The 19,377-nt window shown below is 33.4% G+C and overlaps 1 protein-coding gene across 1 annotated transcript in view; it reads left to right on the forward strand.

The window, feature by feature from the left end:
• The window catches only part of LOC102803859 (endosomal/lysosomal proton channel TMEM175-like), a 42,099-nt gene that overhangs the window by 332 nt on the left and 22,390 nt on the right, over positions 1–19,377 (forward strand). Inside the window, exons 2-8 of the mRNA XM_085493507.1 lie at positions 6,076–6,120; positions 9,791–9,885; positions 11,665–11,716; positions 13,610–13,645; positions 15,298–15,381; positions 16,769–16,840; positions 17,698–17,790. Coding sequence (XP_085349633.1) covers positions 6,076–6,120; positions 9,791–9,885; positions 11,665–11,716; positions 13,610–13,645; positions 15,298–15,381; positions 16,769–16,840; positions 17,698–17,790 — 477 coding nt within the window. The remainder of the gene's footprint in view (positions 1–6,075; positions 6,121–9,790; positions 9,886–11,664; positions 11,717–13,609; positions 13,646–15,297; positions 15,382–16,768; positions 16,841–17,697; positions 17,791–19,377) is intronic.

Raw genomic sequence — 19,377 nt, forward strand, 5'->3', positions numbered from 1 at the left:
GTCATTATATGATTTATACGTCCGGTGACGTCAACTTTGATTTAGACACATTGAACGGCGCAGGGAGTTGAACTTGAAGTTAAGCAAGTGAGTGGACATGTTTCCAGAATCGAAGTGTGATAATTTACATGTTTTTGCCTTGTTGTACGTATTGCGCAAATGACGCGAGTACGATTTTCTAACATTGATGAGTATTATGTTAATGTGATCAAAACTGGTCATTGTTCTCATTGTTCGTAATGTGTGCGGCAGTTCTACCAACAGCACTTGGCAACCTTAGATGCTGTTGTGTTCCCACGTCCTGCAAACAAAATGTACAAAACACCACTGAACATGACAGATTGCATTGTAAGTGAACTACAATGAATTTATTGTATTTCATTTTTACCAATTCTTAGCAGTTTTCATTTAATATTTGGTGTATTTGCAACTATTACTTTATTTTTGCATCAAATTTATTTATAAAACATTGGTCCATTTACAGTGATCACTTTATATAAAAATTAATTGGTATAAAATACATGTCCGAACCCAATGCTATAGCATATAATACACTGAACAGCAGAAACCTGCATGAGAACGTTTTATAAATACAATTTTTTATAAATTGAAATAGCTGTTAAAATCCCAACTGAACAATCCAGAAATGGTAATGTGACATCATCTTGAGTTTGATTAATATTACTTTTAAATAATTAGTTTTGAAAAACTTTTTAATTTTTAGAAAACAAAATCGCCTTGAAATTTTGAACTTTCACAAACATTGGATGCTGTACTTGGTGCATCATTTTTTGTAAGAAAGCAACATTTCTGTCAAAACACAATAAAAAAAATCAATAAGAACACACCCGCATTAGAAAAAAGTATTTCAGTAATTTTTAAAAAATTGCTAATAACCTCTTCACAAAACATTATGAAGCAAAATCAACACCAACGAATTGTACTTAAATCAGGTAATTTACCTTTAGAAATGTGTTTTTGAATTGTCTTTATTAAAAAAATATTCGTGGTATTCTGATTGGCTTATGGCATTCTTTACCTATCAGGTCAAAGGTCACCACGGCAGGTCAACTTGTGTTTAGCAAAACATGGCAGATTTCAGCATTTGTACAGAACTGATTAAAAGTTCTGATTTTCACAATAAACTTTGAGCTTACATATATTTTATAGCAAACCAAAGAAATGTTGAATAATAAGCAACGATGAACAAACATTGGAAAAATGATTTATTTTTATGCAACATCCACCTGTTGAGTGTAAATGAATGTGACAATTCCAGGAAGGATTACCGTATAGTGCAAACATAAGAAATACCAATTAGTATATTTTAACTGATTATGAAAAGATTAATTAAGCTGAAACCTTCTTTAGAATGCAAAGACACAATCCTAGATACCACCAAAACAAACCAAAACAAAAAAGTTTTGTGGGGATAGCCACAATCTATTTAGGAATGTCTGCGATTGACTCAAGAAAATCACTCAGTCATGAGAATTATAGTAGTTAACCATGGGTTTATTCCGAACACCAAGAGATACAGTAACAAGACGGTGGCACAACCAGAAAAAGTGACATATTGTAACAATAACAAAATGTTAGCGGTAAACCATGCGATTGGCTGAACTCTATACATTGTATCCAAATATACCAATGACATAATCGTAAAAGTTCTAACATAAACTAAAACATATATCGGTTCCAACGATAAGTTTCTTTCAATTGATTTGGATGAAATGTTTTTGTGCTGCAAAAAAATTGCATTTTATTAACTTGTTTCACTCCAAACAACTTAAATATTGATAACGATCTAATTTAAATTGAATTAAATGTTACTTATCAATTGGAAAATCTATTCATTTTATGTTTGAACCATAGATCTTTATAGTCATGCTACAAAGAATGAATGGTGTAGTTTTCATGTAGCATTTAATAAACCATTTTCTGTTCATTGTGATATCCCTTGTTATGCACAAAATCAAATTTAAAAAACAAGACTAAAAACCGGTCGTAGTGATGTCCTAAACATTTTCAACAAATGCAAAACTAGCTTTGGGGTATTTCAACACTTAATAATGTGCTATTAGCACTTTTGATGATCGTCAAAATTTGAGAAGTAAGGGTATCTCAATGCCATAATCCTTTCTGAAAGATAGGATATTCAACATCAAACTACATTAAAGGAAAATTCAAGTTCAAAATCAAATGTTTGAACCGCATTATGTGAAATCTCACAGTAAACAGAAGATCACGATGAAACATGAGAAGCTCTCTTCCAATTTAGTAATTAACAAACAACATGGCGGACTTGACTCGCCGGAATGCCCGGGCACCGATCATAAAAAGTGTGGATAGCATAAACGAATATTATACAGTACAAGGATTGCTGCCGCTGCCACGCGTGTTAGGTATCCCCCCCCCCCATTCGCGTGTCCGCACGTCAAGTAGTAGGACCCATTTCTACATGTATGTACTCTTTTAGTGCACCAGTACGATAATGTTCTTATTCTGAGCAATTTCTGAATTTGCTTTATAATTGAGTGTGCATGTACTGGACAGTCAATTGCTTTAGGGGTTTACACAACAGCATTTTAACAGAGACAAACTTAGGTTCCTCCCATCCACTGTAAACCTCTTTAAGAGACAGTTTCGGTCATGAATTTTGTGCGTAAGTGAAAAATATGATTTTTTGCGATAGTGAAAATTCCTGCTAGCTGTGCTACGTACAACACCAATTGTCAATGACTTTTGCGAACAGTTCTTAAATTGCGAAAGTTTGTAGCTTTGGAATTTAAACAGTTTGTAATATCACTGTTTTGTTCGAATACCCTAGGTCGGATTTGTCTGAATTAGTGGCCTTGATCACATGTGAATGTAATTAGACAGTCAGGCCATGTGGAAGCTCAACCCAATAGATTTATTGTAAACAACTTAACACAGCTCAAGCTGTGGTCATTTTTGCTGGTTCAAACTGACTTTAAATATTGTCATGTTGTTCAAACAATGTATATATAGAATAAAGGTTTTACAAATGTTCTTACAGCTGGGGCAAGTACTCAGCTACTCAGCTTACAAGAATCCAGGACTTCTACAAACACCTTTACAAGTCACTTATTTCATTCAATCTAACCTCTGGTTCAGCTGAATAACTTTAGGTTCAACTGAATAACCTCAGGTTCAAGCAATATGTATAGTGTATGGTTCTCTATGAATAGTGTATGGTTCTCTAATCAAGATCGTTCGCCGGTATGACACTCACGATAATATTGTAGGAAATTGTACATGTATTTTCATTTAGATTGTTAGGAAATTCAAGCATAAACACCACAATTTTATAGAATTGTTGTTGTGGACTGAGTTATTATAAACGAGAAATATTTGTAATATTTTTTCATGGGAATTCACGGTAGAAAAGGATTCCATAAACAACATGTTTAGTAGTCACATTAACAATCTTATTATTTCTGATCAACCTAATTAATAGTGTTTTCCCATACGCTTTCTTCCAAGTGAAATAATTGTGTAACATTCTAAAAAAAATATGAAGTTTTAATTTGAACCCCTAAGTGAACCCCTTTAATCTTGTAGGCACCATAGTGAATTTATGAATTGATGAAATCGTGAAATTTTATAGCATTGATAATTTCTTTGTAGTCTAACAACACCCAAGTGAGTGTCAGTGACTTTCATCAATTTTTTTTTTTTAACGATGGACATAAAATCCGCGAATTATGATAAATTCCTTAATGCGAGAATTACAGAATTCATAATATTTATAATCAACATACATTTCCGAGCTTTGTGATATGTCTCAAACTAAATTTCTAGGTAAATATTTTAGAAATCTGACTATATACGTTTTAATGGAAAAGCGGTCTTGACCTGGTATACATGGTATGTTTAATCCAATCTCACTGTGGCAGCTGTATAACAGTTGTCACGTGGTGCAGAAGCATTCCACTGCTGTTTAATGTCATCTCAATAACATTTTTGTCATACACTTAATTATTTACTACATTTTGTTGTCAGTTTCATATCCTGCAAAACTCTGATGCATAATTAATGACATTCATGTACAGTTAAAATAATCATTAATTTTATTTTTGATGGAATTTTAATGAAAATCAATAAAATTAAATATAATATTAATTAAATAGTCCACAATTGACGTCCACTGAAAATTGTGTTAACTCATTAATTAATATAAATTAACTTGATATCAACCTATATACCAACAATGTACTAAGTATGTGGTGACTGGCCAGTCTTTGCCAGCTCATGAAGATGGAAAGAAGATCTATTTGTCTGTTTATTCAGTCATATTTATGACTCAAATTTTGTTGGGAGTTGACACACAATATGGCGAGACATATTCATTTTTGTTTTGAATGTGAATATCGAGGACACACTTCTGTCGTTTCATGCCCTGTTGGATATACATGTACAAGTACCATTCAATTTATCATTCATTTATAAATTATTTATACAAAATATATTGCATTATTATTATTATTATTATTTTTAATATTACAATAACAATCCAATTATTAATCCTATGTAGGCTATCATTTCTGCTGTAGTTTTATCATCATTGTTATATTGCTGACATATATCCAGGATTGTGCTATCCCCTGCACTGGAATGTGAATATTATTTATGCTTTTCGCTATCGCCCTTACCGGGGTCCAAATATCTTGTTTGAAGTTCCGGCCAAAGAAGTTTCAGTTACAACAATTTCTGCCACTATATTTACCACCCTGAAAGTTTCAGTGTGACCAACACCCTTTTAACCTATTCTCTGATTAAAATAACATTTTTTATTGTGAACAATTTTATTAGTCAACAGGTACATCATCTAAGAAGTCAATTTGAAACCTGCATGCTCCTCACACATTTTTTCGTGTTATTTTGTCTACTGGTGAAGTGCACCACATATGGTAGAATTGGGAAATGTTTGTTTCAGCCTTCCATGCACATTATCCTGCCTTTTACATATTGGTAGTGCATGTGCTTGAATATGTAAAATTACAGGTGTTTCTAAGTTAAAAAAAAAGTAATATTTTAATGAATTACTATATAACAAATGCAATTTCTGGTTCATATTGCACTTCTATTAGAGATGCACTTTTAATAGAGCATATAGTATTTTTGAAAGCAACATTGAACATATATCTTGTGGTATTGAATAGTCTGAATACAAAAACAAAAATTAAAACCATATCATTTTTCCCTGGGATCTGAAGTAAAACATTTTTAGCTCCACTATCGACTATCATATAAATGATTGTTCATCGTCTGTGTTCTTGTCAACTTTTTACTTATTAGACTTCTTCTTGAAAACTACAAGGCAGATTGCTTTGATACTTGCTGTATATGTAGCTTCAGTAGACCTCTCAGATTTGTTCATTTCAGGATGATATCTTCAATTCTCTAATTTTGATGAATATTTTTTGATAAAAAGTATTTGATTTCTTTTTGAAAACTGCAAGTCCAATTTCTTTGATTATTATACATATAGGTACTGGTACTACAGGTGGATGTCTCTCAGATTTGTTGATTTTGTGATGATATCTTCAATTTTCTAATTAAAATGTGCATTGCTAACAGCGGAGCTATCTCAGCTGAGGGGCTTCTTGTTACTGTTCTGTTCTTGCCTTATTACCCTCTACTATTGAAGTGATCTCTTCAGTGTTGTCTTAATTAATTATGATATTATGCGGCTAATACAATACACAAACTATGTATGAAAACAGTACAGCAGAAGTACATGTATCGACCGGCGTGCATTGAAAGTCGATACAATCACTTTTTTTTCTCTGAGTGCATACTTCCCAATATCCTCTTTTTCTCCCAAGAATACATCATGAGAATGTCGAAATCCCCAAAGTTTAGAACAGATTTAGCAAACTTCTTTGTGTGGGGACTGGTCAAACCCTGGGGGCTGCTGTGTTTTTGTTAGTTAAGGACACTTAATATGGTATGATGCAAATACCCAGTGCAATACCGCAAAATTATGGCACACTGTAATTTATGGCGTCAGGTGACAGATGTATAATAAATATTTTTATTTTTTTGCAGATTATACCATTATCGCAATCTATTACTGATTTAGATCCTAATGAGGTATGTATAGTATTTAATTGTTATAAGTTACTAAAATATCATGTGGTTGTCCCATGATTGCTTAGAACTGATAAAAATACGACTGACTTTAACATCTAGACGAGATCTAAAATGACAACATTTCTTCGGTCTGTGTTGCTTATAAGCAACTATTTGTTGTGAATCCCCAGGAAATACTGCCTGAACAAGACCATTGCTGCAATTATTTCAATGCTGCAATAATTTACAAATAAATTGGATTCTATTCTCAGACTGGTGTTTTCAGTCACAAATTGCAATAAACAGTGACTTCTCCATTCACCTGAAAGTAGTCAAATGGTAAAGGTAGTAATGAACATGCAATTTGAAACTACACATTGGTTATCATGTCGCTTTTTCTTTCATATAAATTTTGAATTTTTTAAGTGAGTGTCACAGTCATTAATCTTAACATATTATTTATAGTATTTACCAATGTAATATGAGATATATTTATGCAGACCTTCAGTATAGGAAAGAAATGTGTTAACTCCATATTAAACTTTGCAAAGGAGTCTGGGATAAAAAAAATTGAACTAGGGTTACAAAGGGCATTTGTGGTGGTGGTGGTGGGGGGGGGGCATATTGAATGCCAAAGCTAATATTTGCCATCCTTCTCAAAATTAAACTGCATACTAATTTTTTCCCCATTTTTTTTCAAAACAGTGATGAAGAATGGTAGCCAGTGAAAAACTATGTTCATTTTGTACAAAATATCAAAGAAATTATAGAAAAACATATAAAATATTTCATTAACATTTTTTGGGGAAAAAGTAGCAGGTTTATTTATCTATATCGAGCAATGTATGCTACCTATCTGCTAATTTATTTAAATTATGCAAGTTGATTTTGTGAAAGGTGGCGAAAGTACAGAAAATATGCTGGAAGTTGCTGCCAAATAGACATCAGGATTCTGATTTGGATGAATTCTCAGTGCCCCAAATATGAGCACATGTGACATTAAAACATTTTCACTCTTTTGCATCATGGGAAAAGTTAGATAGAGAAAATATTATAGCATCGTCCAAAGCTGAAAACAACAAACTTTAGAAATATAGTTAATGCTGCATATATTATTACAATGATTGAAACACAATATGTCAGACTACCGGTATATATATGAAACATGCTACTAATTATACATGTACACGTACATGTATAGTCAGAGGTTCAATTGTGAATTGTTTACAAATACTATATTTGCTCTATTAGAAATACATCTCCAATGAAATGCAATTCAGCGGTGCCACCAAGTGGGGGAGATAGGGTCCTTCCTACCAGGGTATGGAGTTTTTGATAATTTAAAAGTTAAAATGGAGCATTCTATGGCTTCCTTGGGGCCAATATTACTATCAGACAGGTCACAGTTGAAGACTGTGGCCATATGTGATGCCTGGTCAATCAGAATTTCATGGTTGCCAAAGGATCTGCTCTCTAGGATAAGGGGGCGCATGGCCATGGCACGAGGGCGCTGCGCCCCTGGTCGCTTGTTTAAAAAAATCCCTGATATTTAAACTAAAATTTTCTAGCATTGTAAGCTACATGTAGATAAATGGTTATTGCTGGGAAAGGATTGACCAGCATTGTTATTAGTCCAAGAAAATTGTTCAGCTTGGAATGTGTCTGAATCCCTCATTAGTATGCAAGAATGTAGGAATGTGCCAAGAAAATTGTTTTTCTGGAGTAAATTGTAGTGTATTTTACTTATGAAAGGACAAAAAGTGCATGGAGATTTTATGAAAATGTGTGGATGTTAACAGAATGATGTCGTCTGGTCACAGTTGCGCAATAAATGATGGACTATTTTGGGCGTAGCTATAAAATGTGTCACCGAAGTACTCACACGTGTGCATGATTCCAATAGTTTGTGCTGTGAAGAAACTCCACTAGAAAATAAGTATTGTGTAATTTGTAGTGAGAATGTATTCAAATAGATTCATTTGAATGTCTTAATTAGACCACATAAAATCAACCCTGTCAGTTGTATACTGTAAAACACTACATACCATTTTAGCGAATTTGACTCAATGCATGAATTAACTGAATCTTACTTTAGCTAAAGTGCCAATAATCTTACTGTGAGAATAAACTCTATTCTAATTAGCGACATCTTAATTTAGCGAAATTGCGGATTAGCTAAATTAGCTAAAATAACGTGCTCGCTAAAAAGACGTGTTTTACAGTATATCGGTAAGCGAAAATCGTATATACACGTAGTAAGGGTTAAGCAATATTTTAAATTACCAGGTCATCAGTGAAGCTGTTTAAACATGGCCTGGGTGTAATGAAGTGGTATAATCGGGAATAGGACCCATGTCACATATTTGACACGTATAACACTTCACTGCACAGGTTAATTGTGATCTCTGCCGAAACCGAAAAATTAACTACATATTTATTTGACATTCTGACACTTTAGATGTAAGGTGTCATTATCGTTTATAGCCTGCAGTTTTGATTGAAAGAATTGAACAATTGCATGTTTTTGATAATTGATTCGGAAAGATGAGGGAACTTCACCAACACATTTTGTACTCCCAATCCCAAAGAACTTGCGACCTAATTTGTGTGCCAAGTTTGTCAATTAAAATAATCATACATATAATTTAGGAATAACCCCCATCCCCACCAAGGAGTGAGTTTACTCCATGATTTTAACAAGTTTCATATGCATGACGTATCAGGTATACACAATGGTGGTACAATATCGTCGTAGTCAAAATAATTAGTGTCATACACCTGATGGCGTAATTAATGTATATTATTGAGAATTTATAATATTAGGGTATGCAGTGAAGATCCCACAAATTAGTGAGTCTGTGAAAGAACTGGTTTGTTCGCATCTCAGATGTTTTTTTGGTAATGTAGCCTATTCGCAAATCATGTAAATTAATTTATGTTTTTTGAATGCAACAAAAATATATCTGTTCTGTCTGAATCTGAATTATAAGAAGTGAATCACGTGCTGTACACAAGATATGTAATTATTTATTATAAAATTATAAGCTGATAAAAGCCCACGATCTGAAGTAAGATTTATAACCCAGATTTAGATGCATTTAACATGACACATGCAAATATCCTGTTGCGCTGTGTGCCCCAGATGTCATCCCTGGACTTAACTGGATGACGAATGTACATTGTTATGGACAATGACTAAATTTAAGTACTAGTAAACTGGTTAAGAACATATATATGAGGTGGTAAAAATATTGAATATTACATGTATTGGGTGTTTGACATGACTTGGGGGACACACTATCTGTCGCTCACAAGAATTGAGTTGCTTACAAGTCATTTTGAATCATTTTGAAGTTTGCTTCCTGTGAGATGTCATTTGCATATTATAGTACTGTAAAATCTGTATTAGAGACCGCGGCTTCTATTGAAATTGTACAATGCAACAGAGGGGATGCTGCTTCTATTAGAGCATGTACACATATGAGAATTGATGAATTTTTGGTTCTCAATTATTCAAAAAGAATGGGTGCGACTTCTATTAGGGATGCGGCTTCTAATACAGATTTTACAGTACATGGTATAAAAGTTGCATACAAAATGTACCTTTATCTTATACATACTTGATATGGTAGATGTTGATAACTTACACACAAGTACAGATTCATTCATCGTATTTCTGAATTTGTTGCAGGAATTACTCAAAGTATTTGATGACCTAGTTATAAAATTTATTTTGTACATGATATCATTTCTCATCATCTATTCTCTATGGGAAGGTCATGTTTGGTACGTATGTGTTATATCTTTACTGATTAAACTAATTGTATAACCTAACAAACCTGCTGTATTTGCGACTATCACTCAGTAGCCATCCCTTGTGAATGAATGGTATGATAAGACAGCCATTTACTAATTATTATTTTAATATTTTTACGCATGATTAATGATTTGTCAAAGTGTTTACATCCACAGAAGCACTTATGCCCGTACTGTTTAATGTTTTAGTGTTTCTAAGGAAAAGATTTCAAAATTAAAAATAAATTAAATGCAATTTGCTTAAGTCACATATTTGTAATCTAGTTTTTGCTAGAAATAATATACATGTATTAGCAAAAGTCAATGATTTGTCAGCCTTTTTTTTAATTTATAATTTTTTTTAATATTTTTTTTTTAAATATATTTTGTGCCAGGCGACAGTTCCGGACATTGAGTGTCACTGTTGTCTCTCCTGACTTTTTTTTTTTGTATGTGCAAATTGCAAGTGCTAGTGACAACACATAGTGCATTTTGCCACAGAAGTCATATTCATGTTTGGGACTACATGACAGGGCTGTGTGGCCATCTCTCTGTCAAATGGCAATTTGTAATGCGCTATCCTGGCGTCAACCAGGCCCGGTCGAACACAAGCACCTGCGGACCTTAACCAAGGTTCCAACAAAGTCGCATTCATTAGTGAATGAATCTCGGCCAGTGGAAATGGCCTTCCCATTGAGTCTGTGGCACACTCACCCAGGGTAGGGGTCGACCCTTTTGACATTCAGCCTATGGTAGGATTTGAACTTGGGTCTACCGATCATGAGTCTGATGCAACAACCAGTATGCTACCAGTGACCAGTGTCAGCCTTTCTACTTCAAGATTCTCAAAAAAAAACTGCCAGTTTTGTAGTGTCTAACCAGCAGTTGTCCCGCACAAGTCATCAGTACTTGTCAATAAACATCCCTTCACTGGAGTCTAATAGTTGACATATTTGAAGTGGACTCCAACATAGTGTTTCAGATAGAATGCAGAAAAATAAATACCATTGATTAATAGGCACATTGTGAAATGAGGGCCAGGTTTCTAAAATGCTGATTAGTGGTATGAAGTCTTAAAGTGTAACTGAATTGGGACAATTGACTTTTTTGTGTGCAAAATTTATCTATAAATAACATTATGAAAAAAAATCAATTTAATTACGCCATATGATTGCTTTCAAGACTTATTATCAGTGGCTAACAGTTTTTACCATTTTTATGAAGCAGATTCATTATGAAGATTTTTGATAAAAGTATGATACAAGTGGTATTTTACCGTATTTTCTATTAGAAGTGTATCTCTAACAGACAATATATAAATCAAAAATTGCATTTGTTTATACATTAACTTTTTTACCACCATAATTTTTTCCTATAACTTTTCTGCACTTTTTTTCTAATATTCTTCATTATTTCTGGAAATGAACCCTAATTTTGGAGCTAACAGACAAAATTGGTGTAAATTTTCATTTTTTACTCAAAAAATTCATTTGTGGTCAATACATATTTTCCTTTCAAGGTTACATCATGGGAATGCGGAAATCCAAAATGTTTAGAGCAGAATCAGCGGACTTCTTTGTGTGAAGTCCGGTCAAACCCTGGTGGCAGCCATGTTTGTTCTGATTATTAGAGAACGCTTACGCACATAATCACATGTTGAAAATGCACAAGTAGCATTCTCCTTAATAAATGAGTTGTCATATAAGTGTGTTTCAAAGATAATATGTATATAATTAAATTACATCATTTTTGTTTTTTTTCTGTGTTTAGGGTATTTCAATGTATAGAATATGTTGGTGATTTGGTAGTTTTAGTTAATCTGGTAAGTATAAAATTATGTGTTTTCACAATTTTTGCATATTAAGTTTCTTATTTTTGCAACCTAGAAATGTGTGCCTGTTTACAGTCCCTGTTGTTGAGGGACTGTGGCCTGTCTTACTTTTTTTTACTATTTAGGCTTTTCATTTCAAATGCAATTTATTTGTCTTGAAAAACAAACGAAAATTACATTTGGTTGTATGAGGGCGCAATTTGTTTCCTGTCAACTTGTTAGCTCCGCTGTCGACTTTGTCGAGCGGAGCTTATCATATGAGTGATTGTCCGTCGTCGTCGTCGTCCGTGTCAATGTTTTACTTTTTAGACTTCTTCTTGAAAACTACAAGCCTGAATGCTTTGATATTTGGTGTATATGTACCTTGGGTAGACCTCTCTCAGATTTGTTCATTTCATGATGATATCTTCAATTCTCTAATTTTGGTGAATATTTTTGTCATTTTTAGTAAAAAGTGAGATTTTCGACTTCTTGTTGAAAACCGCAAGTCCAATTGCTTTGATATTACATATATAGGTACTACATGTGGACCTCTCTCAGGTTTGTTCATTTTGTAATGATATCTTTAATTCTCTAATTTTGGTGAATATTTTTGTAATTTTTGGTAAAAAGTGATATTTTCGACTTCTTGTTGAAAACCGCAAGTCCAATTGCTTTGATATTACATATATAGGTACTACATGTGGACCTCTCTCAGATTTGTTAATTTTGTAATGATATCTTTAATTCTCTAATTTCGGTGAATATTTTTGTAATTTTTGGTAAAAAGTGATATTTTCGACTTCTTGTTGAAAACCGCAAGTCCAATTGCTTTGATATTACATATATAGGTACTACATGTGGACCTCTCTCAGATTTGTTCATTTCATAATGATATCTTTAATTCTCTAATTTCGGTGAATATTTTTGTAATTTTTGGTAAAAAGTGATATTTTCGACTTCTTGTTGAAAACCGCAAGTCCAATTGCTTTGATATTACATATATAGGTACTACATGTGGACCTCTCTCAGATTTGTTCATTTCATAATGATATCTTTAATTCTCTAATTTTGATGAATATTTTTGTAATTTTTGGTAAAAAGTGATATTTTCGACTTCTTGTTGAAAACCGCAAGTCCAATTGCTTTGATATATTATACATATAGGTACTACATGTGGACCTCTCTCAGATTTGTTCATTTTCTAATGATGTCTTCTGTTCTTTAATTGCCATGTGCATTGCTAACAGCGGAGCTATCTCAGCCGACAGGCTGCTTGTATTACATTACTATTCTGTTGTTCATAAGTGGAACACAACAAAGTATAATCAGCTCTGTTTATTTAGAATACATAGATGTCAGTTGCATATCCTGTCTGAAACTAAACTCTGAAAACAAATGAAAAAAGTATAGTTTATTAGGAACCCATCTAAAAAGAGCAGTGTTCATGTTTGTGTGTGAAGTCATTTTTTTGTTTAACAATTAAAATCTGTTCCTGGAATGAATGAATGAATGAATGAATGAATTAATTAATTAATTAATTAATTAATTAATTAATTAATTAATTAATTAATTAATTAATTTAGAGCAGAATCAGCGGTCATCCCCCGTAATACATTGCTCATAAATGTATGTGCATTAATTAATTAATGAATTATTAATTAATTAATTATTATTCAATTATTTTTTTTGTCATTAATTTATTTACAATGACAACATACCCCTTTACAGGCTCTGTAGAAATAAATCTCTCAAATAATCCAATAGAATCCCCCTCCCCCAAAATGATTGCAGCAGTATCACTAACTTTAAAGGCTTTCAATTTACATACAAATCCATATTGTAATGTCATAGATTCACAATCACATATAAAATGTATGATCCGATGATAATGTTTTTTTCCAGATAATGCTTCTTGTTGTTACATTTTTGCCTTATATTGTGAGTATGCCAATACTTTAATTTTATAGTTAGTCAATACATGTGTGTTCATAAGGACTTTTAAAATCAATATTTATTGTGACGTCAAATTTAGCTTGAGACTATGTATCTCATTTTTGTTTACTCAAAATTGCATAAAATTCTTTTCACTCTACTGTGTTATACAGAATTAACTATTAGTATCCCTTAATTATATGTTTGTGACTCTACCAGAAAGTAACGTTTTTAACTTTGATAAATACATAGATTTGATCGTATATGTCTCAAAAACATTGCCAAAAAGTGTGTGCTTTAAAATACACTGGCTTAACAGAATTGGAGGTATAATGGTGAGGCTATGGCTGAATAAATACTCAAAACTTGAACTGGTTTCTATGGTGATTTATTTCTTCGTATCACGAAAATTTAGTTACCCCGGTAGTGACATTGAATGAAAAAGTTATTTATTATTAGTCTGTATTAATTATTAATTAAAAAAATTTAAATTAAATTTAGTGATTTTCCAGTGTGTATTTACCGTACTCGACCGCGTGGATATCGACCGCTGTGAACATGTTGTGAATGCGTAGAACATGGTAACTGTGCGTAAACTACGCTTCGACAATGACCTGTTAATACAAGTAAAATGCGATAAATATTTCATGCCATATTCAGTTTACCTCTCAAAAATGGCTAGTTACTAGTTTTTTTGAAAAACCATGTCGTTTATTCGCTGAAATCAATTCCAACAGATCGTACTTCGACATCGATTATTCACTTCCGCATTGCGTTACCGGAAAGTCTTCGGGAATTTCCGAAGAATTGCGTCAGTACAACACAGCATTCTGATTAGTTAATAACCAACTTTGACCCATTAGGTCAAACGACGCTGCTGTAGGTCAAATCTGCAATTGCATCATGGCGGAAAGTGATTTTCATCGAGAGTTTGCGTACGATCACAGGGAGCCCAAGAACTATAATCAACTGTAGTACGCAGTCTCTATGAGCGGTGGGGGGGGGGGGGGGTGGTATCGGCTGGTATCTAGTGTAAGAAATAGACAAAGGATGAAGGCTCCAGCCAGCTCACATTTTTTAAACTCAAAAAAACAGACGAAAAGAATGAAAAATAAAATCTAAAAAAAATAACAGGTTGAAGAATATTAGTTGCTCCTTCAAATTTCGCCAAAGCCTTGCCTACATTTTACCGATATCTGCAGAATAAATCAAGAAAACTACACAAATTGACTCCATTTAGGAATTCCTAACGGTTTGTAATAAAATGTGCATATTTTTTGTGATCATTTCTGTTTCTTTATTGTGAAAATCAATGACGACGCAAATTAATTTAGTAATTTGATTTTCCCTCAAAGACGTAATCTGTCACTTGATGAATCAAAATTTTCATTTGTACTCTTTTTCGAGGGGGGTGCTCGGGTAAGCGCCCACCCCTACAAAATCGTGATTTTCTGAGTTGAGGCCCCTGGGCGCTAACGCGGTCGAGTACGGTATATTACATACAATGTGAGTCATCCCCCATAATGCATTGCTCATAAATGTATGTGCAGGAAAACATTTTGACTTCACTTAGTACTACACTAAGGCTTTTTTGATTGAAATCGTGATAACATTTTTACATTACATTATGTGTTCACATTCATGTTTCTATCTTTCAGATGACTCTATTTAGTGAACATATCCATAATAAATTCAGTGTTTTGTTTTTATGTGCTGCACTTGCAGTACTTGTCATTCTGTTGGTAAGTCATATTGTATTACAATATCCAGAATCTGAAATATAATATTTTTTTTATTTTTTTTTTTCTGTGCAAAACAGTTACATTGAATGTCATTGTTGTCTCTCCTGACTATTTTTTTGGCTCTGCTGTTGACTTTGTCGAGTGGAGCTTATCTTATAAGTGGTTGTCCATTGCCATCCGCGTCAACTTTTTCTTGAAAACTACAACTACTTGTTCATTTCATGATGATAGCTTTAATTCTCCAAATTTGATGAATATTTTTGTCATTTTTGTTGAAAACCTCAGGTGGACCTCTCTCAGATTTGTTCCTTTTGTGATGATATCTTCATTTGTTTAATTGAAATGTGCATTGATAACAGCAGAGATATCTCAGCCGAGGCTCTGCTTGTTTAATGTTTAAATTTGCAAGTAGAAGTGCTGTGATATACAATGTAGTTCACAGAAACCATATTCCATGTTTGGGACTACATATGACAGGGTTGTGCGGTCATCTCTCTGTCACACGGCAATTTGATTTGATGCGCACTGGTGGACATTAACAATAGTTCCCCCAAAGTTGCATTCATGAGTGAATGAATCTTGGCTAGTGGAATTGGACATTGAGTCACACTCACCCAGGGTAGTGGTCGACCCTTTTTCTGAGTTCAGCCCCAGATAGGATTTGAACTTACATCTACCAATCATGAGTCTGATGCAACAATCAGTACGCTATCAGTGACTGGTATACACACTTTCATTAAGGGTGTTCGGTGTGGGCATTATAACATTATTGAGGTGCATGTGGAAATAGGTTCCCTTGCACTGAAGGTGTTTGTTGTAATGTCCTCAAATTTTGTGTGATGTTATAGCTTGTGACTAACTACATGTAACTACAGATCATGAACACTATGCCTGATTGGCCATCCATCCCTAATATCTACTATTTGAACCAATCAGAGACCAGCTTGTTTTTTGTTTTTGTTTTTTTACATATCAAATTCTGTCTTGTATATATGCTTTGACATTGCAGATCATGAGTGGTATAGTGGATTTTGCTAACCAAGGGTGGAACAGTGTATTTGGGTTGACTCCCCCTCCCCCAATCATGGGCTAGTGTGCGATAGTCTCAAATGGAGAGGTGAAAACAACAAGCATAGAATCAATCATTAACACATGTGCCTTTGAGTCTGGTTCATAGGTTTTTGTGTTAAACTAGGCGTCGTTGATACTGGAATTGCATTTTAAATTACCATAAATCCATTATGATATGAAGAGGCTATGTGACATATTCCTAAACATTGGCTGTTGGTTCTGTGGTAAAATGCACTATATATCAGTGCTAAATTAAACTAATTTTAATAATCAGTCAATAATCAATAAAACACATTTTTGTAACTTTTTTTTTTAGTTCTTTATTGTACTGCTAACATACTGTAAGCCTAAAATGATAAAAGAAGAAATTAGAGAGAGTGGAGAGCTGGTAAGTAAATTTTCTTATCAGTCATTTCCTTGTAATGTAGTTTCCACCATCTAGGGCATTGTCAAGTCACAGAATTGCAAGTAAGATTTTCTGATCAGCAATATAAATACAACCATATCACACAAAAAAACTTTGACGTAAATTATCTCCTATTAACATATTTCCTGCTGACCCTTTTCCCAATTGATTTGGTATGTCTATGGAGGCTTTCAGCAGGTGGTTAAAGGGTGGTGGTTCTCTTGCTGTGCATGTGTGACATTTGTGTTAATAAATATTGATTTTCCAATAATCCAATGAACTCTTCTAATGAAATTCATTATGAGTTTTGACTTGGGTGCGACTTGAACTAATTATCACCAGTGACTTCTCTGATACCTCCCAACCACCTAAAAATTATCTATTAAAGTTGGTAACGTCTCAGTTTGTACCCTTGGTATGCGCAACAGTCAAAGTCACCGTCTTTGTTTATATGAGACCCATATCTCATGCATGCATGGCACGCCAACTACCTCCCTTTAAAATTAGAATACAATGCGCTCCAGAGTACAATTTTGTTTCTTGTATATTCTTCCTTTCAGAATTTATGGAATGACATTGCCACTGCATCCAAGTGAACTTTAAATTTTAACCCTATGTACTCAATAGGTTATTTTTTAGATGCGTTTAGCGCTCATCTAGAGCGGAATTTGAAACCAGCAATTGACGATTTATTGAAATGACGACAATAACTTACTGGTTAAAAGGTTTTTATAAGGATAGTTCTTACCAGATTTTTGGCTCATCGTTTGATGTTCAACAAAATCTTGCCAATAACGCTGGTTGCAGCTATAATATTTTAATTCTATTTTTTCTTTCAGCCATTTCTTAGAGGTAGTATATTCTTCACACTTTTCATCAAACTCCTGTTAACTGCCGGAGCAGCTGGATGCAGCTTTGTCTATATGTATGCTGTAAGTATACCATCAATGCAGAGTACCGTGAAATCTCTTGTTTAACATTTCAATTTTTCCTGACGCCTAAATTTAGGTCTAATTTAGGTTTTCCATAGTCGCCTATTCAAGAGTATGATGTTATTAGTGTCTAGCGTGTATTGTTAAACTTTGTTTCGACAATGAGCTGTTACACTGTATCACTGTAAACAATGTTAAATGCTTCTTCAATGCTCAGTTTACCTTTCAAAATCAACTAACTTGTTGGTTTAAAAACAAAATCGCGCCGTTTTCTTATCAAAATTGAAGCCAAAATTTGTACTACAACACTGGTATATCCGTTTCGTGTTGCATTTGCCACAAGTTCGCTGAACCGTCATTAACGTATTTAAATGAGCTATCAAAATGGTAATTTGAATACGTTGGAACCATCCAGAAATTGGATTGGTTAATAAGTGACTTGACCTATCAGGTCAAAGAACACAGTTTCAGTTCAACTCGTGTATGGGAAAAACATGGCGGATGTCATAACACATCGAGCATTTACATGCGTCCAAAATCATTCGTCTACGATGAAACTAAGTTGAATTTTACTTGCATTTGAAAACAAGTAAGATATTCACTTGTGAAACTCCACTGTGATCATTTGCTACTAGGCAATGCATTTATTTTTATTTTAAACTTCTAATATAATTTTTGTTTTTGTCATTAATTGAAAAACAGTTTTTTGATTGGCTGTATTTTTCCAACATTTCGTGATGCCTATTTAAAACCAAACTAAGACCTTTGCTTTTCAAGTGCAAGATTGTGAGTTATTTTTTTCTTTTGAATGAGGAATTATATAATTTTTTGAATTATTTTTTTTCCCTTTTTTCAGCATTTTCTTTTATTTTTTTATTATGTTAAATATTATCAATAGATGGCGCCCTGTAACTTTTTGTTCAATAACCTAAATGTTTAGCCTTTTCACCACCAGTTCCCTCTTTTCATCATAAATTCACAAAAATTCAATAGTTCTGTTTATAAGCTGCACTTTCCTTCAGAAGATTGGGACAAAAATAAGTAAAAACCGACAATTGACTCAATTTCATTTGTTGGCTCCAAAATTAGGATTCATATCTAGAAATATTGAAGGATATTCCAAAAAGTGCAGAAATAATTGGTCGAAAAGGTCTGGTGGTGAGAAGGTTAGCATTTTCAACTGGTCACTGATAACCATGATATTAATTTGGGCTAAACCATTCAGCAAAATAGGGAGGGATGTGCAGTCATGATTTCTAGTAGTTTAACTAATCTATTCAGGTTGATTGGTAAATTTTGTTGATGTTCATGATAAATAAATTAACATTTTAGTGTTTATTTTGTAAATATAAAGGTCAGGTCATTGAGCTGAAATTAACAGCGTTTCTGTGTTGCTGTACCCAATTGCACACTCTACTTTGCACCTGCATTTGAATTTCTTTGAAATTGTTTCTTTAAAGAGTCGTTATGAGTAACTTTTTTTTAGGTGATTACTTATATATAGGGTTAATCTGGATGCATAGATGACTTTTCCCACCCTATGCTATGATCTTCTCTATTCATTGTAGTTCATATCCCCATCTTTTG

Source organism: Saccoglossus kowalevskii, chromosome 19 (genome assembly GCF_978046115.1).
Source record: "Saccoglossus kowalevskii chromosome 19, keSacKowa6.1, whole genome shotgun sequence".
Lineage (NCBI taxonomy): Eukaryota > Metazoa > Hemichordata > Enteropneusta > Harrimaniidae > Saccoglossus > Saccoglossus kowalevskii.